This window comes from Pyrgilauda ruficollis, unplaced genomic scaffold (assembly GCF_017590135.1).
Source record: "Pyrgilauda ruficollis isolate IOZ18807 unplaced genomic scaffold, ASM1759013v1 scaffold10, whole genome shotgun sequence".
NCBI classification, from domain to species: domain Eukaryota; kingdom Metazoa; phylum Chordata; class Aves; order Passeriformes; family Passeridae; genus Pyrgilauda; species Pyrgilauda ruficollis.
This window is the reverse complement of record NW_024508101.1, coordinates 16,636,827-16,662,424: the sequence shown is the minus strand read 5'-3', so window position 1 is coordinate 16,662,424 and position 25,598 is coordinate 16,636,827. Positions and strand designations below refer to the sequence as shown.

Below are 25,598 nucleotides of genomic sequence, written 5' to 3'. Positions count from 1 at the left end.
CAAAACTTGAAGCTGTTTCTTTCCTCTTGTCCTGTCTTCTTGTCCTGATTAAACCACAACATATTTGTTGTCTGGGGCAAGGGCCTGGGCACCACCCCCCAGCTCCACCCTGCTGCCAGGGGCTTGTAGAGAGCAATGACTCCTTGTACCCCCTTTTCTCCAGGCTGAACCCCCCAGCTGCCCCCACCCCTTCTCATCAGACTGAGCCCCCAGCTCCACTGCCCTTCTCTGGACATTCTCCAGCACCTCAATGTCCTTCTTGTAGTGAGGGGCCCAAAATTGAACACAGGATTCAAGGGGAAATTGCTTGTGCACTGGAGCCCAAATCCTCCCGGATTTGCCTTTCCATCACATTTCTCTCTGGAGCTGCCCATGGCCCAGAGTTTTCCATCCTAGCCCTGCTGCCCGTGTCCCCGAGCCTCTCCCACCCACCGCGCTGCTCTTTGCCTTCCCAATCCACAGCAGGAACGCCGCAGCCGGCGCTTTCCTGTCCCCCTCCATGAGCTGGACCCCGAGCTGCAGGGATGGAAGTTCCCGGGAAAGGACCGACACAGATTTCCCGGCGGCTCCACCGGAGCCCGGCCCCGCGGCCCCGCACCGCTAGATGGCAACTGCGCTGTGCGCGCGGAGCGGCCGGAGCGGAGCCCCCGCAGCGGGGCTGGCTGTGAACGAGGGGCTGCCCCGGCTGTCCTCCCCACCTCCGGCTCCTCCTGCCGCCTCCAGGTGCTCTGGCTGCGCCGGGAGAAGGCGCTGGAGCGGCGGCAGGGCGCGCATCGCCGCGGGACCCGCTGGCCGGTGAGTAACGAGAGATGGGTTGAGGTGCTCGGGCTGCCTCGGGGCGCTCCGCGAATGCCTGGGACAGCATTCCCGGGGGAGCAGGAGCCGGGCTTCATCGGTCCTGAGTTCGTCTGCTTTCGCTGTCAGCTCCGTTGTGTTTCACAGCAGAGTAACTCGCGAGTGACCGGGCTTGTCCCAGCCCCTGCGGAGAGAGCGGAGCTCACTCTGCCACCCTGCCCCAGCATGGCATGAAAAGTTCTACTAATCTTTGTGGAATTATGGAATGGTTTGAGTTGGAAGGGACCCTAAGGATCACCTTATTCCGATCCCCTGATCTTCTATGTTTGTGTTGTATCTTTTCATGCTGTAACTTGGGTCCCAGGAGGTTTTGTGCTTTTTTACTATGCTGAAGCTGTTTCCAGAGCTGGTTTTTCTAGGGTTTCTCGACTTCAATGCTCTACTTTGCTACAGAGGTTTAACAGCCCCAAACCCCCACACTGGGCTAATTGTCACCAGCCCATGCTGGGGGCTTTGCCACTGCTCAGAGATAACTTTGTCAGATTTCTCCTTCCCCACCTGATAAAAATCAGTCATTTGCCTCCAAAAGGGTTCTGTCATTCTTGACCTAAGGAGGACAAAAATATCAGCCTCCCTGATCAGTGAGGGAGTTGCCCCCTGCTTGGGCTTTATAAAGTCTGTTGGGACAGGGAAATGTGTTTCTTCAACCCCCTCTGCAACGCCTCAGCGCTCAGAAACTCGGGTCAAATGATACAGCAGGCAGAAAAGAAACAGAGCCTGAGAAATGCTGAGTGCTTTCCAAAGGAGTCCCTTAACTAATGATCCCTCTGCTTGGAAGCATCACAGATCTTGGGGATGGATGGCCAGGAGTCAGGAGTTTTGCACTGAGTGTCCTGAGAGTGATGGGTGGGTTTTGGTGTGAGGGGCTGATACTCAGGGCGAGGGAGGAAGGAGAAGGTTGAATGGCTGTTTCTGTCCAGAAACAAATAACAAAACACTGAAAGAACTTAATTTAAGACAAAGAGGTTAATTTCTTTCTATCTATCCTTGAAACAAGGCCACCCTTGGCATGAATCTCAGCTCCTGAGTGTGTGGCAGCCCTAGGAGGCAGCTGGACCATGGGATGCACTGCCCACTGGAAATCAGCTCCAGGGAGCCCACCCTTAGTTAAGGAGTTTATTGCCTTTAAAGAACCACTGCTTTGATCCAGCTGCTGAGCACTGTCAGGAAATACTGCTAAACTGGAAAGCAGCATTTTTCCTGCAGCCATGTGCCCAGGGGAAGGGGGGAAGTGCTGCAGGAGATCTGTCCCAGAGCTGTGGCCATCCCGCACACATGCCGGCCACGCGCCCCGAGCACGAGCCATGGGGAGCTTTCTCTTGGCCAAGTGGAGCGTGTCCCAGCTTTCTGCCGGCCACTCCTCACTCAGCCTTCAAAGGAGGGGTCAGGCAGCCCTGCCGGGTCACTGGCTTGACACGATGGGCTGCTGGAACAGACAGATTGCTCCTGCTGAGTGAACGCTATTGAAAACGGCAGAGACACAAACACCCGGTGATTAATGAGCCGGGGACGGGGAAGTCAATCTGAAAGCCAGGGCAGAGATATCAGCCCTATAAGAAATATGGGAAGAATTCACCCCTAATCTAATCTCACTGAATTCCACAAGTGTGTAAGACAGGGATCATTTGCTGCAGTTCCTTAGGTTGAGAATTAAACAGGAAACCCCCAAGGATGTGAGATGTTCTCCCAAATACCATCATGCCTGTGCACAGAGGCTGGAGAGCAGCTGCCACAGTGTGAGCCATCTCATCTGGCTGGACAAGGTGATGCCCAGGCTGTGGTGCTGCCAGCAGCAGCATCCAGCAGCACTCAGCTCTGGGACAGGGAGAGGGAGCCAGGTTTAGGGTCCTTGGCAGCTCTTGCCCTTTGCCAGCCCGAGCCAGCAGGGCTGGCAGGGGTTCCAGATGGGGGTCCTGCTTCCTGGCTCTCTGCCGTGCTCCTGTGACACCCTCTCAGGGGCTGTTTACAGCAAGCATGAAGATTTATTGTGAATTTTGGCTTCCAGACTCTTGGAGCTGCCTCTTCCTCCAAGTTTGCTCTCTCCCCACTCCGTCTGGGATGACAGCGAGAGGTGGCTCAGAGAGCACAGGGCAATTAGATCCTTACAGGCACTCGCTCACATGGTTACAAACCCACAGAGTCACCTCCTGGCCTGGGGGCAGCCAGGAATGGCTTTTGGATGGGGATAGGGGGACACACCCAGCCTCACCTGCCCTTTTTGAGGAGCCCCCCCTTTGGAGGATGCCACATCAGGGGATCGTGCTCCCCACTGCTTGGGGCAGGGAGCAAAGAGGGGAGTGGGACCAGGGAGAGAGGAAGAAAACAGTGTTACCTGCCCTGGACTGGGTCTCCATCTTTGGTCTTTGCAAGCCACCTGATGCCTCCCTGCTCCTGCCCTGCTCACAGGAGCTGGCTGTACCTTCTCCATCACATTTACCTGGGGAAACTGAAGCACAGGATGGTGAAAGGACCTGTGTAAGTGACAGAGCCGGACTGACAGTACAGGGCACCTCATTCTCCCTCTCTGAAGACTAGATTATCCCAAAAGCCGGCCATAAACACCCAGCATCTCCTTGCAGGTAGATGCCATGAATGACAGAGTTTCTGTGGTACCCAGAAGGCAGCACTCTGTACTCCTGGCAGAGACAAGCCTTTATTACTCCCCTGTGTAGCTGCTCTAGGATATTTGGGCTCTGCCACCTCCATGATCCATGTAGCCCCTGATCTCCCCTGGCTCCACTGTACCTGCAGGCGTGCCACACGTGTGCTCCAGACCAGCACAACCCCTCTCCACTGTCACTATGACATGACATGGAGCACAGTTGTTGCCAGCATCAGCCCCCGTTGGCCTGGGAGCCTGCCCAGGATCTGGTTTCCCTGGAAGGACACCATTCACAAGCACTCAGCTGTGTGGGGTTATTGTTCTGCTCTCGTGTGCTGGCGAGCTGCCCTTTATTGTGTGCAGGAACTCCCCTGCTTCTCCCACGTTGGGTCCAGGTTTATTTCCCTCTTCTCTAGGAGGAGACCACTGATGTCAGCTAGCTTGGCCTGAGCTCTTTGTAGTGTGAAAAGGAAAACAAGGGCTTTCGGTTTCAATCTGTCCCTTGCTTGTCCTCTGAGGGAGAACTGGCCTTCCCACGGCGTGTGCTCCCACACGGGCGGGCGGTGACACCGTGACAGCTCTGCCACCGTGTGCCGAAGCCACATGCACGGAGTCGGGCTCGGAGCTGGGCTGCCCTGTGCTCTGGGAGGATGAGCTGCTCCTCGGGGCAAGATGAGACACTTGGGGTCAATCCCTGCCCTGCTGTGCTTCCCATTTGGCCTTGAGCAGGTCACTTAGTCCGTGTGTGCCTCAGCCCCACACTAGAGTAATGACACCACGGTGGCCTTCCATGGTGGAACTACCACGGTGCAGATGAGTTCATGGGGGCAGAGAGGCCTTCACGTGAGGTAGGGGTTGGGCAGGAGGACATGGCACAGGGTGCTGTCTGCTTCTGACCCTCTGGACACGCTGGCACAGGGGCTGTACTGGGAGAGGGTACCCCCGCTGGTGTCTGTGCTCTGGGCTGGCTTCTCCGTGTCTGCAGGGCAGGGAAATGACAAAAGCAGGGGAGCCGTGTGCTTTGGAGCATCCTGCTGCAGCTGCCCCGGTTCCTCCAGAGCAGCTGTGCCGTCAGCCCAGCTCCTGACCCGTCCCAGCCCCTCCAGCCGCTGCACCTTCAGCTCCGCCCGGAGCCGACCTGGCCTCTCCTGGGAGGAGAGACCGAGCTGGGGTGAACGGCCCGGCGTCCATCCCGGCGTCCCTGCTGGCCGCTGAGCCTGGGAAACACCCGGCACAGGAGCCGCAGCCTGGTGCAGGCAGCTCCCGGGCCGCTGCCGGGATGCCGGGGGATGGCGGGGCTGGCAGAGCCCGGGAGCAGCTGGGCCCGTCCCGGTGCCGGTGCCGGCGCTGCCCGAGCGCGCTGCTCCGCGGGGCTCCAAGGCCTGCGAGCCAGAGGCCTTACGCGGCAATCCAGGCTGAAATTCCCGAGGAGCCCGGCCAAGAAGCTCTGAGAAGAAGCAGATAACAGGCCAGGCACCCTCCATCCTCATTAAAATACTTTCTCCGGCAGAGCCCCCCACGCCTGCCCAGCCTGTTCCAATTAGCCAGCGGCAGCAGCGCCGGGAGCAGGGCTCCCGCTGATGAAAACAAAACACTGCCGAGCTTTCAAGTGTCGGGGGAGGCGTGTGGCCCCAGCTGGGACAGGGTGGCCCCGGGACTGCGACCAGCAGCCCTGTTGCTGGCTGGCAGTGGTTAACTCCCTCACGAGCCGGGTCACCGAGCAGCAGAGCAGGTGTTTCAAGGCCAGCTCCTGCCTGGAATGGGGAGATGTGGCCAAGCTAAAAGCACTTTGAGTGGTGCTGAGCATCGCTGTCCAATAGGTTTGGAGGTGGGAAGCAATAATCCCAGGGTGAATGAAAAAAATCAGTGTTGCAGATCCTGCGGGCTTGTTGCAGAAAACCCTGGCATCTTCAGGAAGCAATCAGTGCTGTCTTGGGAGTGCTGGGACAGGCTGCAGCCTGCCCAGGGAACAGGAATTCTTTTCCCAGGGCTAGCTCTCCCTGGACATACCCCTGGGGATGGAGCTGTCCCTCCCAGCCCTTGGGTCTCTGCTGGAATTCTTTGCAGGGCTCCCATCAGGACCCAGCCAAATCCACTCCTCTTTTCCAGAGGCCATCAAAGGGGCAGCAGCTGGTGACACTGGGTTCCAGCTGGTGACCCAGGGCTGGTGAAACCCCAGGTGTCACCCATGGAGCCTTTAGAGCCAGTCCGTGGCAAGGAGCACAGACAAACCTGCCCCTTGCTGATCCCTGGCCTTGGAGCCCCTGCCAGCTTTGAGCACATGTGGGATTCACCCAGGCTGAGCCTGGAAAATCTGAAGCCCAGAGAACAACTCCTGTGTGGGGCAGGGCTCCCGGGGCTCCCCAGGGCTGTGCTGAGTGTCAGGCCATGTGGTAGACAGGTGACAAGGGTGGCTTTCAGCACTGGGGTATAAATGGCTCTGAGGAATTCAGTGCTGCCTCTGGGGACCCCCGAGGCTTTGAGAACCTGGCCTGGCAGCTCAGCAGGCAGTACACAGCCTCTTCTCTGCCTTACTTGGGATCTTTAACACAGCATCAAAGCACGGCAAGCCCCCTCCACTCATGAAGTGTCTCTTCTGAGGAGAGGCTGCAGGAGCTGGCCTGTTTAGTCTGGGGAAGAGAAGACTGAGAGGGAATCTCATTAATGCATGTAAATATCTCAAAGGTGGGTGCCAAGAGGATGGTGCCAGACTCTCTTCAGCGGTGCTCAGCAACAGGATGAGGACTAATGGCCATGAGGGAAAACACAAGAAGTTTCACCTCAGTATGAGAAAGGACTTTACACTGAACGTAGTAGGGAACTGGAACAGCTCCCCAGGGGTGTTGTGGAGTTTCCCTCTCTGGAGACATTCCAAACCTACCCGGACTCATTCCTGTGTAAGTTGGTCCAGGTGACCCTGCCTTGACGGGGGGGGTGGGCTGGATGATCTCCAGAGGTCCCTTCCAACCCCTATAATTCTGTTATTCTGTGAAAGAAATTTAAGCTTCTCAATTGCACTAGAAGGAAAATTGGGAATTTAGTATGCAGAGTCAGCCCAGAACTTAATACACCAAGTTAACCCACACTTGTCCCTCCTCCACCCTGTCCATGGAGGAGCTCAATTCTCTATGAATTTGCCACTTCCCACTGGTGTCCAGTGTGGTTTGCCCACTCCAGGAGCCCTGGGGTGGGCAAAAGGACTGTGGCACTGCTCTGTGCTGGAAGCTGCCTGTGCTCTGGCAGCATTTTAGGTGAGAGCAGACCTGCAAGGTGCAATAAATGCTGTGACTCCATTCAGCTTTCTCTGTACATTGGACTTGCTGCCTCCCTTGGGCTGGATGCCCTTGGGGTAAATTAGGAGGAGGAACAGTGGACATCCCATTCAAGCAGCACATTCAGGAACATCTAAAATCCTGCAGGTGCTGGAAGCAGGGGCTGACCCAGCCCTTCACTGTGCCTGTCACTGTGCCCTGGGACAAGCCCACTGCTGGGCCACCTTCCCAGCCAGATGCCCAAGAGCCAGGCCAGGTCAGGCTTCACCTCTCAGTGGCAAGGGAAAAGGAGGGGACTGAGCCAGCAGCCTCTCAAGAAAGGGATTAGCAGATTGTTAAGGGAAGCCAGCTCTTTATCCCTTCATAAACAGTTATTAATACCCTGGCCAGCCTCAGGCTTGGCAATTCCCCATTTGCTTTCGAGGATGTGGTCCCAACTGGAGCGTGCCTGCAGCTACTGTAACTACAGGGGAACAAACACTGTGCTGTGCTTTTTCTCTGGGTGTCACCACAGGCAGCCAGGTCCCTCTGATAACACCCAGACCCCAGGACTGGCCCTGCCCCACTGCCATTGTCACCCAGTGCCCACGGGCAGGGAGCCCCCCTGGCTGGCAGGGGTGACATCCCGAGGCTCTGCAGGGTGCCAGTAGCAGCTGAGTGCCTTCATCCCCACCCGTGGTGCTAGGCACATTCCAGCAGAGTTGTCTGGCAAGGAAGAGTGGTCTGGGCTAACTGCAGCCAGGGCATTGATTCTCAGGAGGCAGCAGTGGGGGGATGTCCCGGCTGGATGGGATCCTGCTGGCCTTGGCTGTGTGATGGCAGAGACGTGCTGACCCTGGAGCAGCCTCAGCCTTCTGCTGCTGCCCAGCAATCCCCTCCAAAAATCTCCTCCCTTCCATCACTGCAGATCTGTGTGGGCACGTGTGACCTTGTTGGTTGCTGAAGGTTTCACCGGGACCCCGATACTCCACAGGGCACGCCGTGCTGTCCCAATGCCACCCCGGCTCTGGCACTTGGTTTTGTGGTCCCAGCTTTGATGTCATGGAGCAGGACCGTCACGTCCTCCCACAAATCACTCAGCACCACAGGCTCCCTCAGGGATTGGCTCTGCCCCAGCCTGGCAACTCAGGGGGAAGGCAGGGAGGGCTCGCCCATGTGTCTTTGTCCTTCCACTGGAGAAAGCGACAGCTGCCTGTCCCTGCAGCTGCCGGGGCATCCATCATCCCGCACGGGATGGAGAGGCACGGCCACAGCGCTGGGCTGAGCAGGGAGGGTTCCGTTCCGCGGGGCAGGGAGGGTCAGGCGGTGATTTGGGAAGAGGGACAGCTGCGGGCAGGGCTGCTCGCCAAGGCTCGGGGCCAGCAGCTCCGGCTGTGCTCGCTCCCCTCGCACGCGGCTCCGCATTCCCGGGGCACGGAGCATGGGCAGGCACCCAGCCGATGTGTGTGCAGGACGGGCACCCGGGCTGAGTCCTCTGCGCCTCCTGCCCTGGCTTTGCCCCTCAGGTTCCTTGCCAGGGTGTGACTCCTTTGTCCCAGCTCCCAAAAGTGGCAGAGAGGGAATCACCCACACCAGGGCTCAGGCTGGGAGAGGCAGGACAGTCTCAGGAGCGTGGGGCTCAGGTCTGGGAGCCAGAGCTTGCGTGTTTGGGAGCCATGGGAAGCAGCAGCCCCATGAAGGGGGTCTTGGCTCCCTGAGGCTCCCCCTTCTCACGGCGAGTTCTAGCCCAGCGCTTCTGTCCCCTGCTGGGGATGATCCCTGTGGATGGATGCTGACGAGGGTGCAGCGCCTCTCCTCTCCCTCGGGGTCCCCCATCTGCTGGGGAGCAGCTTCTCCCTCCCGGCCCTGGCGCTGGCAGCCCTGCCGTGTCAGCGGAGGAGGCAGCAGGCTGCCGCCGGCTCCTGGGGATTCCCGGGACACACCGGGATGCGGGACCGCCGCGGAGCTCCGCTCAGCATGCTCTGCCCTCCCAGGGGTAATCGACAGCCTGATAAACCCACTGCCAGGGCCCTTCCCCCTCTGAAATTTAGGCTGCTTTAAACTGTGCACGGCATTGCAACACAGCGGGGCTGTCAGGAGGAAATTGGTGCTTTCGCGGGTAAACGATTCCCTCCTGTACCCGCGTCTCAAACAGAAGGGATTTGTCTTTTCTCTGGGCTGCTCACACTCTGGCAAGGCTTTCCAGGGGATTTTGTGTGACAGCCCAGAACCTCAGACCTGCTGGACTTCTGTTCTGTGCGGAACTCAGTGCAGCCTTACAGTAATTAAAGGGAGCTTACAAAAGTGAGGGAGTGACTTTCTACACAGCCAGATAGTGATAGGTCAAGGGGGAAATGGTTTTCAACTAAAAGAGGAGAGATTTAGATTAGATGTCAAGAAAAATTCTTTACTGTGAAGGTGGTGAGGCCCTGGCACAGGCTGCCAGAGAAGTGGTGGATGCTCCAGGCTGGATGGACTCAGAGCAACCTGACCCAGCGGGTGGCAGCCCTGCTGTGATCATCTGGAACAAGATGATCTTTAAGGTCCCTTCCAACGCAAACCATTCTGTGATTCTGTCACTTCTGCAGATCTCCAGTAGAAGGGGAGGGGGCGAGGGCACAGGGAAGCCACTGGGACCAGGGCATCTGGTGGACTGCTGGCAGACTCAGCCCAGCAGTGTGGTGTCACCACCTGTGCCACCTATGCCTGGCACTCCTGCTGACTGCCAGTCCCCCAAACAAGGCTGCCATCCCCCAAGTCCTCCCCTGTGGGTGCTGTGGTGCCTGGAGTATGAAATGTCAGCCCCCCACCTCCCCTTCTCTCGGCAGCCCACCCTCATCAGCACTTCCCTCTCCAAACTGAGATGGAAAGAGCTGCAGCTCTGGACAGTTGATTGTTTAAAGCTGTCGGGAGTGTTTAATTTAACCCTGGATCCATCATTCCCAGCTTGTTTCCATCCACCAGGCACCCGAGCTCCCCCTCTCTGTGTAAACTCTGCCGAGCTCTTCCCCCCAGCTGATCTGTCTCCCGGTGTCCCTGCACCGACTGGCACAGCCAGGGATGTCCTTGTGCCAGGAGCTGCGGGCACAGGATTTTATCTGGGTGTCAGGAGGTGGATGTGCCTCACCACTGCCTGGGCACGATGGGAGGGAGCCCCTGAATACCCAGGAACGGATGGGAAGTGTTTCTTACTGGAGGTTATCCTCTGGCAGTTTTTTAATTTCCTTATCTGCTGCAAAACCCTCGCTTTCCCATGCCTGTGCCCAGCTCTGCCAGGGCTCTGGGATCCTCCTGGGCATGGCTGTGGGATCCTCCTGCTGCCCTCAGCCCTGCTTTTGGCATTCCCAGGGCAGGAGACAGGGCTTTGGTATAAGTGAGCTGTACACGGGAGCGCATGCCTGCCCCATAGTTCACCGTGTGAGAACGTGTCCTGAGGCAGGAGCACTGCCCTGCCTGCCATCCGCAGAATCCCAGCCTGCCCTGGCATCCCCTGGGTCATGAAAGATTCCTCCAAGTCTGCCTTAGCCCAAAGTTAAGCCTAGCACAGACCCAGTTCCATTTATAGAACCCTTCAATTAGAGAACAGCATTTTCCCAAGTCCTGCAGCAACACAACACACTTTGGCAAAGGAAAAAAATCCCTGTCAGAAGCCAGCCCCGTCCTTGTGATGACCCTTGGGACAGCAGGGCATGGCTGAGTGCACAGGGTGGCTCTGGGAGAGCCCTGCAGGTGCTGGGCAGAGGAAGGGCTGAGATGCAGCTTCTCACTGCTGCTGCTGGGGAGGAGTTTGTGGCAGCAAGAGCAGCGCTGCTGCGAATCCCCATGTGGCCGATGGGCTCCTAACAGAGAACTCCACCTCTCCACAATCCAGGAGCAGTTTGAACCTGGTTAAACACATTGTGCTTATGGGATGGCTTTTGTCCCCTCCCTAGGCAATGGCTGATGTGGAAAAGTGCCCAGGAAGGGCTGGCTGGGTGGAGAAAGCAGCCCCAAACTGAAGAGAGACAGAGCAGAGCACAGCCCAGCCACCACCCTGAGGTCACACCCATGTCCCAGCGTGGTGCCAGGTCTGCTGGTACAGGGGAAGGACCTGGAGCAGCAGCAGGCTGTGCTGACCAGAGTGAGATCCAGGCGGTAGTGAAGGCAGGGAAGGGGCAAGAAAGGAGCTGCACCCCAGCCCAACCAAAATTTGCTGCTGGGAGGGAGAGAAAGCCCAACCCCAGCAGCCCAAAACCTCCTCCCTAGGCAGAGCTGAGCACTCCTTCTTGTGCAAGGCAGTTGGAAAGACTTGGCTCCACATCCCTCCCACATCCCATTGCTGGGATGGCAGGAATCCCCTGCTCCTTGTGCCAAGAGCCTCTGGCCAGGGACGAGCCAAAAAGCTCATTTTGAATCTTTCAGTCATGGGACTGGAAGTTAATAGGCAGCCAGAGGGGGAGTTAGTCAGAGCTGCCATGTAGGGACCAGGCTTTTTATTAAGTGGAGAAAAAGCACCTGAGTATCCTGGATTAAGTGGACGGAGCTGACAGGGCAGCCCTGCTCCTGGCAGGGGCTGCGGGAGCTGCTGTGAGCCCCTGTACCCCTCCAAAGGGGGTATGTGTAAAAGAGCCCTTCCAACCCCCAGCACCCTGGAGCCAGCGGATGCTGGTGGCCTCAGAGAGCTCTGTGGTGACAAGGAATTTGCAGAGATCCTAGCCAGAGATATGTCATGCACACACAGAGCCACAGATGATATTGGGGAGATCACAGAAATGGCATTTATGGATGGTGCTCCAAAACATGAATTCCTCTTTCAGTGAAAGGGATGGGATTTAACTCCAAGCTGGGAACAGATGAGTGTTAGGGATCCTTCACCAGGCTCTGCCAAGCACTGGAGTCTGGGCAGACACTGAGCAGAGGGTGCCCAAGCTCAGAGCCCAGAGCCCACAGCTGCAGCCTTCCCCCTTCTCTGCCTGCAGCCGGTGTTGGAGGTGCAGCTCGGCGAGGACCATGGCGCTGTGAGGGCGAGCAGAGCCTGCCCACTGCCCTGTGCCAGCATGTGGGCTGCCCCTGGCCACTGGCTGTCCCTGGCCACGCTCCTGCTCTGCCTCCAGCTGGGCAGCAGCAGGGCATGGAAGCAGCAGGCCCCACGCCTTCGCCTCACCTACAAAGGTAAGGGGTTCCTGGGGATCTGCACCTTGCCTGGGGGGCTGGGGGGGCTGGGGGAGGTGTGTCCTGGACTGGGGCTGGACTGGGTACCCCTGAGGAATGTCCCCTGCCTTCAGCTCACAGGGACACTGAGCCCTGGGACAGTGTCACCGGCCTCTTCCTCTGCCTCCCAGCACCACAGTCCTACCCCAGCTCAGCCCTTCTGCTTTTCACCCTCCTCTTCTGTCAGTAGAGACTGATCCCCTGTGCAGATCATCTCCCTGCTGCGCTGCTCCCTTCCTCCCTGCATCTGTCTCTCTTTGGGGGAGGCACAGTTTGCTCCTCTCAAGCCTGATGCAGAGGAGGGACTGCTTTGGTGACCTGAAGATGCAGCGAGGGCAGAGTGATAGGTAGCACAAAACACAGCCCAGAGAAGTGTGGAAAGGGAATACCTAGAGGGGAATGGCCTGAGCAGCTAGAGCAGAACCCTGCCAGCTTGGCAGCTTCTCTCTCTGCCATGAACCTGCAGCATGGATGTGGCCAGTGGTGCTGCTTTTAGCTTCTCCTAAGTGAAGAACAGCAAGTTTCTTTGGAGGATGGCAGCTCAGCACATCCCCAGTGCTGCCCTGGAGGTGACCATCGGGAGGGCTGGCATAGCCCTCTCCACACCTGGGAGAGGGTGGAGCAGCTTTCCCATGGGCACGGCACTCCAGGCTCCAGGCCATGCTCTTGGCCCACTCCATCCCCCTGAGGAGCTGCTCTCCAGGCAGGGACAACCAGCACAGTGAAAGATGCTCCCTTTTTGTGGCTGGAGAGGGCTGGACCTCCCAGGGATGCAGGATATCTATGTGAGGAGATGGCCCTGCTGATAGCCCGGCCCAGAAACAGCTCAGCTCTGCCTTTCCTTGGAGCCAGAGGAGGCAGACGGGGCTGCTGGGGTGGCTGGACAGAACAGGGACTGCTGACTTCAAAGCCCCACGGTGTCCCTGGCCAGGCATGCCAAAAGCCCTCAAGCCTTGGGCAGAGGCAGAAGAGGAAGCTCCCAGCATCAGGAGGGATCAAGCACGAAGTGAACAATGGCAAAGGGATGTGACTCATGGACAGCACGGGGCAGGTTCAAGGACACAATGCCTTGAGAAGTTTAGGCTTAAAAATCCCTAGGAAAAAAAATATAAATAAAAGGAGGCCTTTGAGAGTCCATCCACGGGATCGGCCTTGCCTTCAGATCCCAGCATGGGGGCGGCGGGCAGAGCCTCGCTGGGGCGGGGGGAGCAGACGTAAGCAGGGTCGAGAGAAGGAAATGACAGCAGCGAGGGCCGGGAGAGCACAGGAAGGATGGGGCACAGGGCACGGGGCCAGGAACAGCAGCAGCGGCTCCCACCCTGCCGAGGAGGAGGAGGAGGAGGAGGAGGTTTATAATAGCACACAGGGGCAGCCTGGGCCCGGCTGGGTCAGCCTGGGTCAGCCCCAGCGCTGAGCTCAGCCTCTCTCTCCTTCCCCAGGCTGTGCAGCAGGGGAAGCACAGCACCCCTGCCAGGTCCTGCGGGAATATCCCAGGAACTGGCGAAGGGCTCCTCTGCCAGCCTTTGATCTGCAGCCAGGCAGGACTCAGAGGCCGGCACCACACCGCGAGTGCTCCGGAGCACGGGGGGGTCTCGGCTCCGGCTGTCACTGCGGGGGCTGCCCTGCACGTCCCTTACCGGCCAGCAGCAGCGAGGGGCCAGAGCCAGATTGAGCACCGAGCTGGCCCCGGCTTCAGGGATCTGCTCCGGGGGCTGCTGTGCCGGTGAGGGGGAAGGGGAGAGGGCAGCCCTCGGGCACAGCCGGGCTGTGACCCCAGGAAGCTCGGGGTCACCCTGCACGGGAGATGCTGAGGCTGAGGGGCAGGCGGAGATGATGGATGGGACAAGGCCATCCATAGTGGTCCTGGCAATAAAGACAAACACCGTGGCCTTGGGAGATAGTGAACACAAAGGAGAGGATGTTTCTCTGGGCTCACCCATAGGTTTGGCCATGGCACGGCTGCTGCAGAGACCCCCTGGTTCCCTTTTTCCAACGTCGGGTTTGGATCTAATGACCCGAGGGTGAGAAGAGGCTGGGGTTTGTGCAGCAGCTTCCTGGGTCTGGATCCCAGCACGCCACGTCCCTTGGTGAGGGAGCAGAGCCACGGGGTCAGGCTCAGACCCTCCTGGTCATTAACCTTCAGGAGGGTGCAAGTGCAGGGCAGTGAGTCCTTCCAGGGTTCTCCACTACCAGAGGCAGCAGAGAGGGCTCTTCCTTTGTCCTGCCTGACCCTGTCCTCAGACAGGGCTGGCGCAGGTCAGACAGTGACCAGCAAGTGACATTCACTGGGACCAGGCTTGTACCCATTCCTCTTAATTACATTCATGTACTGGATGAGCCTTTCCCCTCCCAGAGCCCTGCCTGACATTTCCCCCGGATCAGGCAGGTCCTGGGAGCGTTGGCAGACACAGGAGGATGAACGATGCACCGCACCCTGTTGGAGATCCAGCAGGGACAATGGCCCGCAGGAAGGGACAGGAATTCACCTGTTAATCCCATTCAGCTGGTGGGAAATGGCTTGGAAGCCTTCTGCCCTGTATCTCTGGTACCCAGAGAGCCCTTGGGCAGGCGAGGGAAGGCGGGGAGCGCAGCGGGGCTATGTGGTTTTTGAGGCAGCAGGAGGAGAGAGAGGAGATCCCAGGTGTGCCTTGAAGCTGCTGCTGGCAGAGGAGGATTTGTGTCCCCGTCGTAACGGGAGCTGCCCGGAGCAGGGAAGAGGGAAGGTGGGAGCCCGCCTGGCTGCAGGATCCGGGCAGGGACCCGCGGGCTGCCTGGCCCAGCAGGGACCGGCGGACGTCCGTGGCGTCTCCAGCCCGCAGGCTCTGGCCCCGCTTCCCCTCTGCCCTGGAAAAGGAGTGGAAGGAAGTGAGACAAGCTCCCGGGTCAGCCGGTTTTCCCTTTGGATGGAGCCGTGCCCGTGCCCACGTCCACCCCACCTGCAGCCGGGCCGCGCGTCCGTCCGCGCTCCCGTCCGGCTGTCCCGGGCAGCGCCGGCCCCGAGCCCTCCTGCCCCCTGCTCCTGCCGCACCGCTTCACTCCGGGCCACTTTGGGCAGACTTTCAGCCCGGATCTTACAGGTTTCCCTGAGTTTCCAGCCACATTCCATCTCCATTCAGCCCCCATCCAGGGCAGCCCATCTCCATCTCCCATGGCCCCACTCTTGCCCGTTACCCTGCACTACACCAAAGCCAGGAGCAGTCTTGCCAGAGGAGCCAGCCCTCTATCCCCAGCCACGGCCTGCCACTTCTGGAGAGGGAAGAGATGTGTTAGGACTTGTGGAAGCTCCGAGGACTGCCTCAATGCCGGTTTGCTGCGCCTTGATCCCTGGGAGCAGGGCTGGGGGCTGGCAGCTGCTGCGGAGCCGTGTCTGTGCAGCCGCCACTCCTGCTGCACTGGGGGGGCTGGCCCCACAGACAGCTCCCAAACCTGGCACTGCACATCACGGACCAGTACTGGCCCCAGGGATGTTGTTTCCGGAGTTTTAACCAAGACACAACAGCTCATTGTCCTCCTCACACACCCACATGGCCACAACTGCCAGAAGGGCCAGGCGAGCCGCCCGGCTGCTGCGGGGAGGAGCTGCAGCCAGAAGAGCAGAGCCTTTCCCACTGCCCTGTCTCTGCTCCCACAGGAGTGCATTGGGTCATGGCACCCTTGGAACTTTCCCTGAGCCAGTCTAATGCTGGGTTTAGGCTACACCTCAGGACACGGAGTGGGGAATGTGGAGTGCTGGGTTGGGGTGGCACTGGAGGCACAGATGGGGACTTCCCCTACAAGGGTCAGTCCCAGTGCATCCATCCACCTGCCTCACCCTGGGCATGGGGTAGAGCCCAGCAGCCACTTCACAGAAATAGGGGTGGGTGGAGAGGGTGTTCAGAGCAGGTTGTGTTGGCTCTGTTTCCATACAGCCTTTCCTTGGAGGGATGCTTTGCCCCAGCAAACAGCAAGAATCCTTTTTTATGTAAACTCCCTTGATCTGAAGCCTGGGGAAAACATGCCAGGAGTCACAGCAAGTCACCTCTCTGCTCTATCCTCTGTCCACGGTTTCAGAGTGGCTTTGGGGCTCCAGGAGCTCCTCTGGAAGGCAGGTTGGAAGCTGAGCACTCCGAGCTGCTGGGGCTGAACCCCTGTCCTGCCCATGCCTGCAAACCAGCCCAGCCAGGGCAAGGTCAGCGCAGTTCTGCTCTCTGTAGGAGCAACTTCTTCCCTCAGCTACACAGGTGGAGGAGGTTCCATGAGGAGCTCAGGGGCACCAAGGGGGATGGGTTTTGCCAAGGCAGTGGCAGGAATGTCGTGTACCCTTGGAGCAGGGATAAATAACCAGAGCTTTCCCAGAGAGGGAGGCATGGGGCCTCTGGCTGTAGGTTGTGTCATTCATGGATGGGTTTCTCTTTTTCCCACCTTGTTTGTGCTCCTCAGACCTGCTGAAATCCAACAGCTCTCGCCTGCTGCTGGCCTCAGGGGATGGGATGGAGTTCCAAGCCCTCTTGATGGATGAAGACAGAGCCTGGCTGATGGTGGGAGCAAAAAACCATATCTTCCTTCTCCACCTGGACCATCCCAGCAGAGAGCCTGAGAAGGTCAGTGCTGGGAGGATGGTGGCTCTGGCCAGGCTGGCCTCTTGCTCACTGGGAACCACTCCTTGTCCCAGCACCAGGGTGTGGAGGTAGATGTGCTCTGAACTGGGCTGTTCTAACTTCACCAGGGACACATTTACACCAGGATGTCTCAATCAGTGGGGTCAGCCCATCCCTGGTGGAGCTGAGCCCTGCTGGGAAGGGCTGGCGCCAGAGGAACAGGGTGGCTTGGCCAGGAGATGTGACCTGGGTGGACTGCAGGCACTGCCCGGAGCCCTGCTGTCACACCTAGTCCCTGCTGCTGCCTCAAGAGCTCCAGCAGCCAGTCCACTAATGTCATCCCAAGATATCCTGCTGGCCGGGTGTGCAGCCAGAGCCCAACAAAAGAAAATCCCATTAAGGCACTGCAGCCTGGTGTTCCCACAGGCTGGGATCCAGGAGAGCCTGCCCACCGCCTGGGTGGGCCACGGCACGCCCAGGCCCTGTCCCCACGCCAGGTTCACGCTGAGTTGATTTGGCAGGCTGCCCACGGGCCCTGGGGACTCAGGGGGTGTCAGACCTGTGCCAGAGCAGCCCCGTGTCCTCGCCGTGCACCTGAGCCTGGCAGCGCCTGCTGGCTGAGCCTGCTTCCACTAGTGCCACGGGAGGCTGGGGGAAGCAGGGACTGCATCCATGGGGTCTTTGTGTTTCAGATTTTCTGGCCAGCCCCCAGGGAGCAGGTCGAGCACTGCCAGCTGGCAGGGAAGAACGCGGAGGTAAGTAGGGCTGGCAGCCCCCACCCGCCGCCTTTAGCAGCTCAGCACTGATATTAAACAAGCCCATCACCGAAAGGGAGCCTGGGGGTCTGCCTGGAATAGCGTTGTGGAGCCAGCCGGAGCCGAGCCCAGCTGAGCAGCTGCCAGAACAGGGTCTGGCCAGGCTCCTCACCCCCAGCAGTCACCACGGCTCAGCCCTGACAAACATCTCCCCTGTGCAGACCGAGTGTGCCAACTTCATCCGCCTCCTGCAGCCCTTCAACCAGAGCCACGTGTTCGCCTGCGGCACCGGCTCCTACCAGCCCGTCTGTGCCTTCATCCAGCTGGGAGCCCGGGGGAAGGTGAGGGACACCCTGGACAGACATATCCCTATGGCAGAAGGTGCCAAGGGAGCAGGGGGAGAGGGAGCCCCAGAGGCTCGGGAGGGTGGCCAGCCTGGTGCAGGCTCTGGCATTCACATGGAGAGAGCAGCTCTGGCTTGGGAGTGTCAGGGTGTCCCAATGGGTTTGGGACCAGATTCTGGCATTGCCTCGAGGAGCCCACTCATCACAAACACATCAACCTCCTTCCCACACTTTCCCCCAAGTTCCAGCTTGTTCCCAGACTCCCCCTGGGCTGACATCTCCCCCTTGGCTCTGGCAGGGTGCCAGGGCTCCCCGCATGCAGTTGGTGACCCACTCCTTGGAATCAGGGCGAGGACGTTGCCCCTACAGCCCCCACGAACCCTTCACGGGACTCCTCATTGGTAAGAGGGAGTGAGGAGCAGAGGGGATGCCGGGAGGGGAGTGCTGGGAATAATCTGTGTCGGGAGGTGCTGCTTCCCACCCACACCCCCTGACCCTGCAGGTGGGGAGCTGTATTCAGGCACCTCCAGTGACTTCATGGGCAGCAGCGCTGCCTTCTTCCGGACCTGGGTCCACGGGGCCGAGCAGAGCTACATCCGCACGGAGCAGAACCAGGACCACTGGCTACACGGTAGGAGCAGGGGGACCTGTGGGGAATGGGGGGGGTCTCCTTCCAGCTGGGGAGAGGCTGGGTCCTGCACTTGGGCCAGAGTTCTGATCTGGGCCCTCTCTCCTTGCTGGGGGGAGGCACTGATGGAGCCCCTGGGGGGACCCATGCTCCAGCACATGTTCCACAGCCTGAGCACTGGGAATGGTGCTCTGTGTCCCCTCAGCGCCTCACACTGTTCCCAAGGGCTTTCGGGGCAGTACCACAGGGTGGGATCAGGGCACAGGGCCACATTGTGCTGCTCCTTTCCCCCTTAGAGCCCGTGTTTGTTGGTGCCTACACCATCCCTGATACCTACAACCCCCACGATGATAAAGTCTACATCTTCTTCCGTGAGACGGCCATGGACGCTGGGCAGTGGGAGCAGCGGCACATCCACGCCAGGGTGGCCAGGGTCTGCAAGGTCAGTTGCCAAGGCCAACACCCTGTGGCCAGTTGTCCCACCAGGTGGGCTTTTACCTGTTCTGGACCAAGGAGCATCCCAAGCAGGGGAACATGAGGGTGTCACTGCACACCTAACACAGGCAGAAAGCTCAGGGCTGGGGGTGTCCCTCTATGGGAATGAGGAGGGCACAGCAGTGAAGGAGACTCAGAGAGGCTGGACTGATCCTGGCTCTTGGTGCCTGGCAGAACGATGTTGGAGGGAAGCGCAGCCTCATCAACCGCTGGAGCACGTTCCTGAAGGCCCGCCTGGTGTGCTCCATCCCCGGGCCTCAGGGCACCGAGACCCACTTCGACCAGCTGGGTGAGTGCCAGCCCTGTAAGGCAGCTCCACCACGGCTGCTCCCTCCAGCACGCCCCTGGGATGCCCACCTGCATCCTGTGCCTCACTCCACCCCTCTCTTTGCAGAGGATGTTTTCCTCCTGCGCACCAGGGACCCCCAGAACCCCCTTGTCTTTGGGCTCTTCACGGTCTCCAGGTGAGCAGGACCTTCATCAGCCCCTGTGTGGGACAGCCCCAGCAGTGCTGCCCCGCAGGGATCTCTGTGGGGAGAAGGGCAGCAGCACCACCCTGAGGAAGGGCCACGAGCATTCCCCCCTTTCCCTGCTGCTGGCTCACCAGCACATCCTTAAACCACAGCTTTGGCACCGGCACAGCCAGCGATGCCCAGGCTGCACCGGTTGTGTCAAAACGATTCCAAAAAAAGGAGCAAAAGCGATTCCTCCTGTCACCCCTGGGTGCTGTGCGTGACTCCAGGGCTGGCAGGGACAGCGTGGGCTGGGGGGGGGTGGGTGTGCATACACCTGGTCCCCGTGGAGCAGCGGGGACACTGCGAGCCCTGTGCTTCCCGACAGCGGCGTCTTCAGTGGCTCTGCCGTCTGCATCTACTCCATGGCTGCCGTGAGAGCCGCCTTCAGCGGCCCCTTCGCACACAAGGAGGGATTCGACTACCGCTGGGTGGAATACAAGGGCCGTGTCCCCTACCCCCGCCCCGGCACGGTAAGGGAAGGAATGGGGAGCGGCTGGAGGGGAGTGGGACGGACTGGCCTGGCCCTAATGCAGCCCCTGTGTCGCACAGTGCCCCAGTGAGACGTACGACCCCCTCCTGCAGTCCACCAAGGACTTCCCCGACGAGCTGATCAGCTTCATGCGCAGCCACCAGCTGATGTGGGAGCCCGTGTACCCGCAGGGCCGGCAGCCCGTGCTGCTCCGGGTCAATGTGCCGTACCGGCTGCGGCGGCTGCTGGTGCACCGGCTGGACACGGAGAGCCGCGACTACGACGTGCTCTTCCTCGGCACAGGTGGGAGCTCAGCCCGGCTCTGGCAGCGCTGCCACCCCGGGGCAGCTCGTGTGGCACTCTGGTCCCTCCAGCCCGGGGGGCTCCCTGCGCTGACAGCTCCCCCGCCCGCTGCCTTCACAGATGACGGCAAAGTCCTGAAGGTGGCCCTGGCCGGCGGGGCGAGCCGTGGCCCCGAGGTGATCAGCCTGGAGGAGATCAGCGTCACTAAGGTACAGCCAGGGTGGCACCATGGGGGCTGAAGTGAGAGGGCTGGAGAGCACAGCCTCCCCTGGCCGCGGCACCCTCCGTGCAGGCTCCGCAGGAACTCACTGACCGCTCTCAGGGAGGTCCTCACCTCACTGCTGGGGACTCCCACCCGCCCTGGGCAGCACAAAAACACCGAGGGGTGCCAGTGGGACTGGAGCCAAGCCATCTTCCAGCTCCCCATCCAGTGCCTGAGGGGGCATGTGGGTTGCACTTTAGAGCCCACACTGCAACGGGAGGGCTGAGCTCAGGTTTGAAAGCAGGGCTGCTGGGCAGAGCTGTCCTGGGCTGCCTACGCCTGGGGGCCAGCCCAGGGCCCAGCCTCCTTGCATGGAGCCAGTGACCAGGGACCTGGCATCCTATAACCCCTGGGGACACAATCCTACTTGGTAGGCTGGAGCACCCAGGAGGGACTGACGTGGCTGCAGCACCCTCTCGCTCCCCCTCCAGGTACCTTCTCCCATCCTGGACATGAAGTTATCACCAAAGCGGGTGAGTGTCCCTTCTGCTTCTCCCGAAAGCAGTCCGGGCGCAGGGATAGAGGCCAGCTGATCCCAGCCACTCTGCCGGGTCCCTTGGTTCCCGTTTAGGGAACGGGGTCCTGCCAGGGCGTTACGGGAACGGCGGGCTCTGTCTCGCGCTCCTACTGTCCCCCAGTGCCTCCTACTGTCCCCCAGTGTCCCCACCCCAGCACGGGGCAGGCTCTGTTCCCTGCCAGCCCGGGTCTCCAGCCGTGGGGCTGACTACCCCTGTCCCGCTTGCCCGAGCAGCAGGAGCTGTTTGTGAGCAGCACCCACGGGCTGCTCCAGCTCTCCCTGTACCGCTGCGAGCTCTACGGCAAATCCTGCACCGACTGCTGCCTGGCCAGGGATCCCTACTGCACCTGGGACAGCAAGACCTGCGCCCCACACCTGCTCACCGAGAAGAGGTGGGTGTGTGTCCGCGCCAGCCCTGCATCCCCCTGCGAGGTGATGCTGTTCGGAGCAGGGAAGGGCAAGCGGCAGCCCTGGAGCTTTACCCATCAGCCAGACCCCTACTGCCATTCTGCCTGCCTGCCACCCCCTTTTCCTAGTCCCCCTTCTTGAGGCGTTGCCACCGAGGGATCCCACAGGCTTCTCTGCTCTCCCACAGGCGTGCCCGCTGCCAGGACGTGCTGAAAGCTGACCCGCTCAGCCAGTGCCAGGACACGGCAGAGGGTGAGGGCCAGCTCCGGCGGGGGCAGCCAGCTGTGCCCAGGGAGCGCCATGCCCAGGAGGGACCGCGCTGGGAAACCAGTGCCCCCACCGCGGGCTGGCTGCTCCGTGCTACCCTCCCTCAGTCCCTCCGTCCCTCCGTCCGGTCACACAGCCCCCACTCAGGGCTCTCACCCCCTCCCCTGCACAGGGACAACCGCGGTGGAGAAGGTGGTTTTTGGGGTGGAGAAGAACTCGACCTTCCTCGAGTGCCTGGCGCGCTCCCCGCAGATCACGATCCGCTGGCTGGTGCGGCGCGGCGAGGAGACAGCCCCGAGCGAGGTGCGGGGACAGGGCGGCAGGGACCAGGAGCAGGGGTGGCTTTTATTCCCAAGGACTGACCCACGAGCTCTGTCTTTGCCCCAGGTCAGGAACAACGGACATTTCTTGGTGCTGGAGCAGGGGCTGCTGATCCGCCTGCTGTCGAGGGAGGACGTGGGCACCTACGAGTGCCAGGCGGTGGAGCGCTCCTTCTCCCGGCTCCTCACCCGGTACAGCCTCCGCGTCATCAGGCATGAGGCCACGGAGCTGCCACCGCACAAACGGAGCAAGGGGGTTGAGCCGGGAGGGACCCACCAGAGCCCCCGGCCCCGGATTGACCTGAACCCGAGCTCCAAGGGCTTCCCGCGGGCCCTGGGGGCACCGGGCACCAGCCTGGACGCCTACTGCAATGCCCTGCGGCTGCAGGAACGGCAGCGGCAGCGAGCCTGGCACAAGTGGCAGCACCAGTCCCCGGACAGCAAGAACGGCCGGGTGCGGAGGCACCCGCAGCGCCTGTGAGGGACAGAGGGAGCCAGGGCTGCCCACAGCCCCCTCCCCGGGCTCTCCAGGGCCTTCCCGGCCCCAGCTCCGGGACACCTCTCGCCTCGCCGTGCAGAACCGCCGCGCTGTTACTACCTCAGCCCCCGCCAGCCCCGCGGCCTCCCCGCGCCCCGCGGGGCACCGGGGCCAGGGCACGCAGCCCGCGCCACCTCTCCCAGGCTCGAGGCTATTTACCTGCAGAATATTTATTTTCCATGCTTTCCTCTGGCTTTGACTGATGATCAGCAGCAGCAATAACAAGCACAGAGGACAGGGAGGGGCAAGGGCCAGGGTTCCCAAGGGTTCCCAGACTCCAGCAGCACCCAGCCCAAGCAGGGCCAGCCGTGTGACGCCTCCCTCTGCTCTGGAGGCGGCAGGATGCTCACCTGGGTGGCTGCCGAGGTGGACGGAGCCCAGGTGCTGCTGGAAGCAGCAGGACACAGTTGCTGGCTGAGGCTGGGCTCCAGGTGTGCAGAGATGCTCATGCCCAGCCCAGCTCCAACCCACTTCAAACGACACCACTTTCCTTTTTTCATTTTGACATTTATTTTACTGGGGAGAAAAAAAATAAAAAGAGATGCAACAGGCAGTTATACCAACTTACAATTTATTATTTTTTTAAAAAATGACATGAAACACAAGTAAAAATAAATACATCATATAAACAACAAATTGTTCAAAGTCTCTGTTCTGGGAGATCAGGCGAGCACACCCCGTTGGACAGAGAGAAGAGGGAAGCACATGATCATGCGTGGGGCCAACCGACCGACCCGCCCGGCTAGCAATACTCTTTCCAACCACAACAAGACAGGCCACAAACTAAGGCGCTAGTAAAAAAAAGAAAAGAAAACTAAAAAAAAAAATTAAAAAAAAAAAAGCAACCCAAACCAACAGAAAACCCCAAGTGAGACTCAGTGATGGATTCCTTCGGGCTCCCATGGATGTGCCAGACTCCAGCTCTGAGCCAGGCACCATGAAGCAGCCAAGGCAGTGGTGCTGGTCCAGGAGGTGGCAGAGGTCGCCCTCCCTCACTTGCCCCATCATCCCTTCACAGGGTGCGCTTGCTCCAAGGTGCAAGGAGCCTTCCCTCACTGTAATCTAGCTGGACTATGGTCCCTGTTCAACCTCTGCCCCCCACCCCAGCCCTCCCCCACCCGTGGTCCTTCCAAGACTGGATCAACAAAATTTATTCCAGGGTGGCGAGAAATACCAGCTGTGAAGGTATTTGCTGCACTTGTCCCTGTTGGCCTGGATGCCACCCCCAAACCAGCAGCAATCCTCGCACCTTCAGCCTCTTGAGTTTGTTGCCCAGAGAGGCTGTGGCTGCCCCATCCCTGGAAGTGTCCAAGGCCAGACTGGACAGGGCTTGGAGCAGCCTGGTCTAGTGGAAGGTGTCCCTGCCCATGGCAGGGGGTTGGAACAAGACAATCTTTAAGGTCCTGTCCAGCCCAAACCATTTTATGATTCACTGACATCATTAAGTCAAAATACACATAATTTCTAGTGAAGACCCCATGGAAACCCCACCCTTTGCTTGTCAGAACATTTGCTTTCTCCAAGTAGCTGCACCCAACCTCCCCACCCTCCCAGACACTCCAGGACAATGTGCAGCAGATCCTGCCCAACATGGGCCAGGCTGGGCTGTGTTGTGCCCACCCTGCAGCCCCCCAGGAAGCCCCAAGAGCCACATCAGCAGTGGGGGCAACAAGCCCCCCAAGGCCAGGGCACAGAGCAGCAGCAGCCGCTCTGTGTCCATGGCACTGTCCCACAGTGGCACCCAGCCTTCACCCAGCTGTGCCCAGGAGAGCAAACCTGCCACCAAAGGCAAGGGCCAAGGGCTGGGTGCCAGCGTAGAGGCCAGCTGACCATTCCCAAGGACCCCACAGATCTGCCCTGGCCTTGGGCTGTGCTCAGAAATCTTCTTTACTGTCCAAAACACTCTGCAGAGAGTCCTGTGCTGCTGTCCTCAGTGTCACCTGCAGCCTCTCTGAGAACCAGCAGCTGCTTCCCATCAGGTCATTTGGAGAGAGAAATTCAGCAGCAGAAGAAGAATTTAACCCGTGCAGGGAAAGCCCCTGTTCCAAGCTCAGGAAAACCAAGCGAGAACCCTCTGCAGCAGAGTCACATGCTGGAGAGGAGGAACCTCTGGGGAGAGCAGATGAGGGAGAAGAGCAGGCCCCATGGGAGGGGAGTTTTAGAGCTTAGAGAGCTCCTCCCACTGGGAATAACCCACACCCTCCTGTGGCTTCTGGGGGGCAGAGGAAATCCTTCCCATGGCACCGTGGGAGAGCAGGTGCCTTGGAGCAGCCCCAGCCACTGACAGCTCCCATGGGAGCCCTGTGCTCAGGGCATCTCTGTGAGCATCTCAGGCGAGGCTCTGCCAGGGCCCATCTCCTCTCTAGGGGGCCCAGGGCTGGTGCCTGGGGCAGAGCTGGGGCTGCAGGTGGGCACAGGTGGGCACTTGCTGTGCAGGGCCCTGCGCTGCAGCTGCCTGGGCTGCAGATGTTTGCCAGCAGCGCGTCATGCACAGGAGGGTGCCAAGGCGTCTACAAGCCATGGCCACGCAGGAATTGGAACAGCCTCACACCTTGCCCTGGTGCTGGGTTAACAGCCAGCCCGGAGCACATTCTGCATCCTGTGGCAGCAGAATGACAGTCATCCTCAGCTCCTACAGCCACAGGGCTCAGGCTCTGCGGGAGGACCACTGGAGAACATCAGGTGGCAGCACAGGCACGTGCCAGGGCCTGCTCTGGAAGCCCTGGGCGCTCTCCTGGAGAGGCAAGGAGCAGAGAGGTGTGCAGTCTCCAGTACCACATCCAGACCACGGTGCTGACTGCCCCCCGCCGCATCTTCACACCTTGTCCCAGCACAGGCCCCATTCAGAGATGACATGGAAGGGTCCCTTGGATGAGTCCCACTACCCTGACCCCCACAGGAAGGGCTGGGGTGGCCGCAGGGCTCAGGGGGGTCTGCTCATGTTCCCACCTCCCACACACGCCCGCAGGTCTCAACACTTGCTACTCTCGACAAGGAAAACCCTTGCCTAGGTCCATTCCCCAAATCCACAGGAAAACTGACAGCCTCACAGGGATGCAACGGACATCTGGGCAAGCTGGTCATACAATCAGTGTCACAGGGTAGTGCATGAGGTGGACACACAGAGCACAGGAGGGCATGACTCACAGATGCAGCACTGTCAAGTCTTTGGAGAAACTTGCATGAACACCATCAGTTAATTTGCTTTGTTACTTTTGTGGGGGGGTTTGATTTTTATTTCCATGGTGCATCCAAAGACAAGTTGTCCAGCAGTTTGCTCAGAACCCCTCGGTTTTCAACTC

At 59.8% G+C, this 25,598-nt stretch overlaps 2 protein-coding genes across 2 annotated transcripts in view; one reads left to right on the top strand and one right to left on the bottom strand.

The window, feature by feature from the left end:
* Positions 1-657: 657 nt before the first annotated feature.
* Positions 658-23,124, top strand: LOC121352654 (semaphorin-3D-like). The gene is made up of 18 exons (XM_041465803.1): positions 658-795; positions 11,667-11,859; positions 16,318-16,478; positions 17,168-17,230; positions 17,452-17,571; positions 17,873-17,975; positions 18,077-18,205; positions 18,499-18,644; positions 18,872-18,986; positions 19,092-19,161; positions 19,538-19,682; positions 19,762-19,984; positions 20,105-20,193; positions 20,678-20,719; positions 20,998-21,155; positions 21,359-21,423; positions 21,611-21,741; positions 21,826-23,124. The coding sequence occupies exons 2-18, from the start codon at positions 11,745-11,747 to the stop codon at positions 22,237-22,239; spliced, it is 2,289 nt and encodes a 762-aa protein (XP_041321737.1). The 5' UTR covers positions 658-795; positions 11,667-11,744; the 3' UTR covers positions 22,240-23,124.
* RAD54L2 (RAD54 like 2) overlaps positions 22,854-25,598 on the bottom strand; it is a 68,797-nt gene continuing 66,052 nt past the window's right edge. The window contains exon 23 of the mRNA XM_041465759.1: positions 22,854-25,598. Within this exon, the coding sequence (XP_041321693.1) occupies positions 25,531-25,598 (68 nt within the window). The 3' untranslated portion in view covers positions 22,854-25,530.

Excerpts from the sequence above, each read along its gene's own strand:
- LOC121352654 (XM_041465803.1), top strand. The coding sequence starts at position 11,745 with ATGTGGGCTGCCCCTGGCCACTGGCTGTCCCTGGCCACGCTCCTGCTC. Across the intron at positions 19,162-19,537 it reads GGGCTCTTCACGGTCTCCAG|CGGCGTCTTCAGTGGCTCTG; the intron begins GTGAGCAGGACC and ends GCTTCCCGACAG. Across the intron at positions 21,424-21,610 it reads GTGCCAGGACACGGCAGAGG|GGACAACCGCGGTGGAGAAG; the intron begins GTGAGGGCCAGC and ends TCCCCTGCACAG.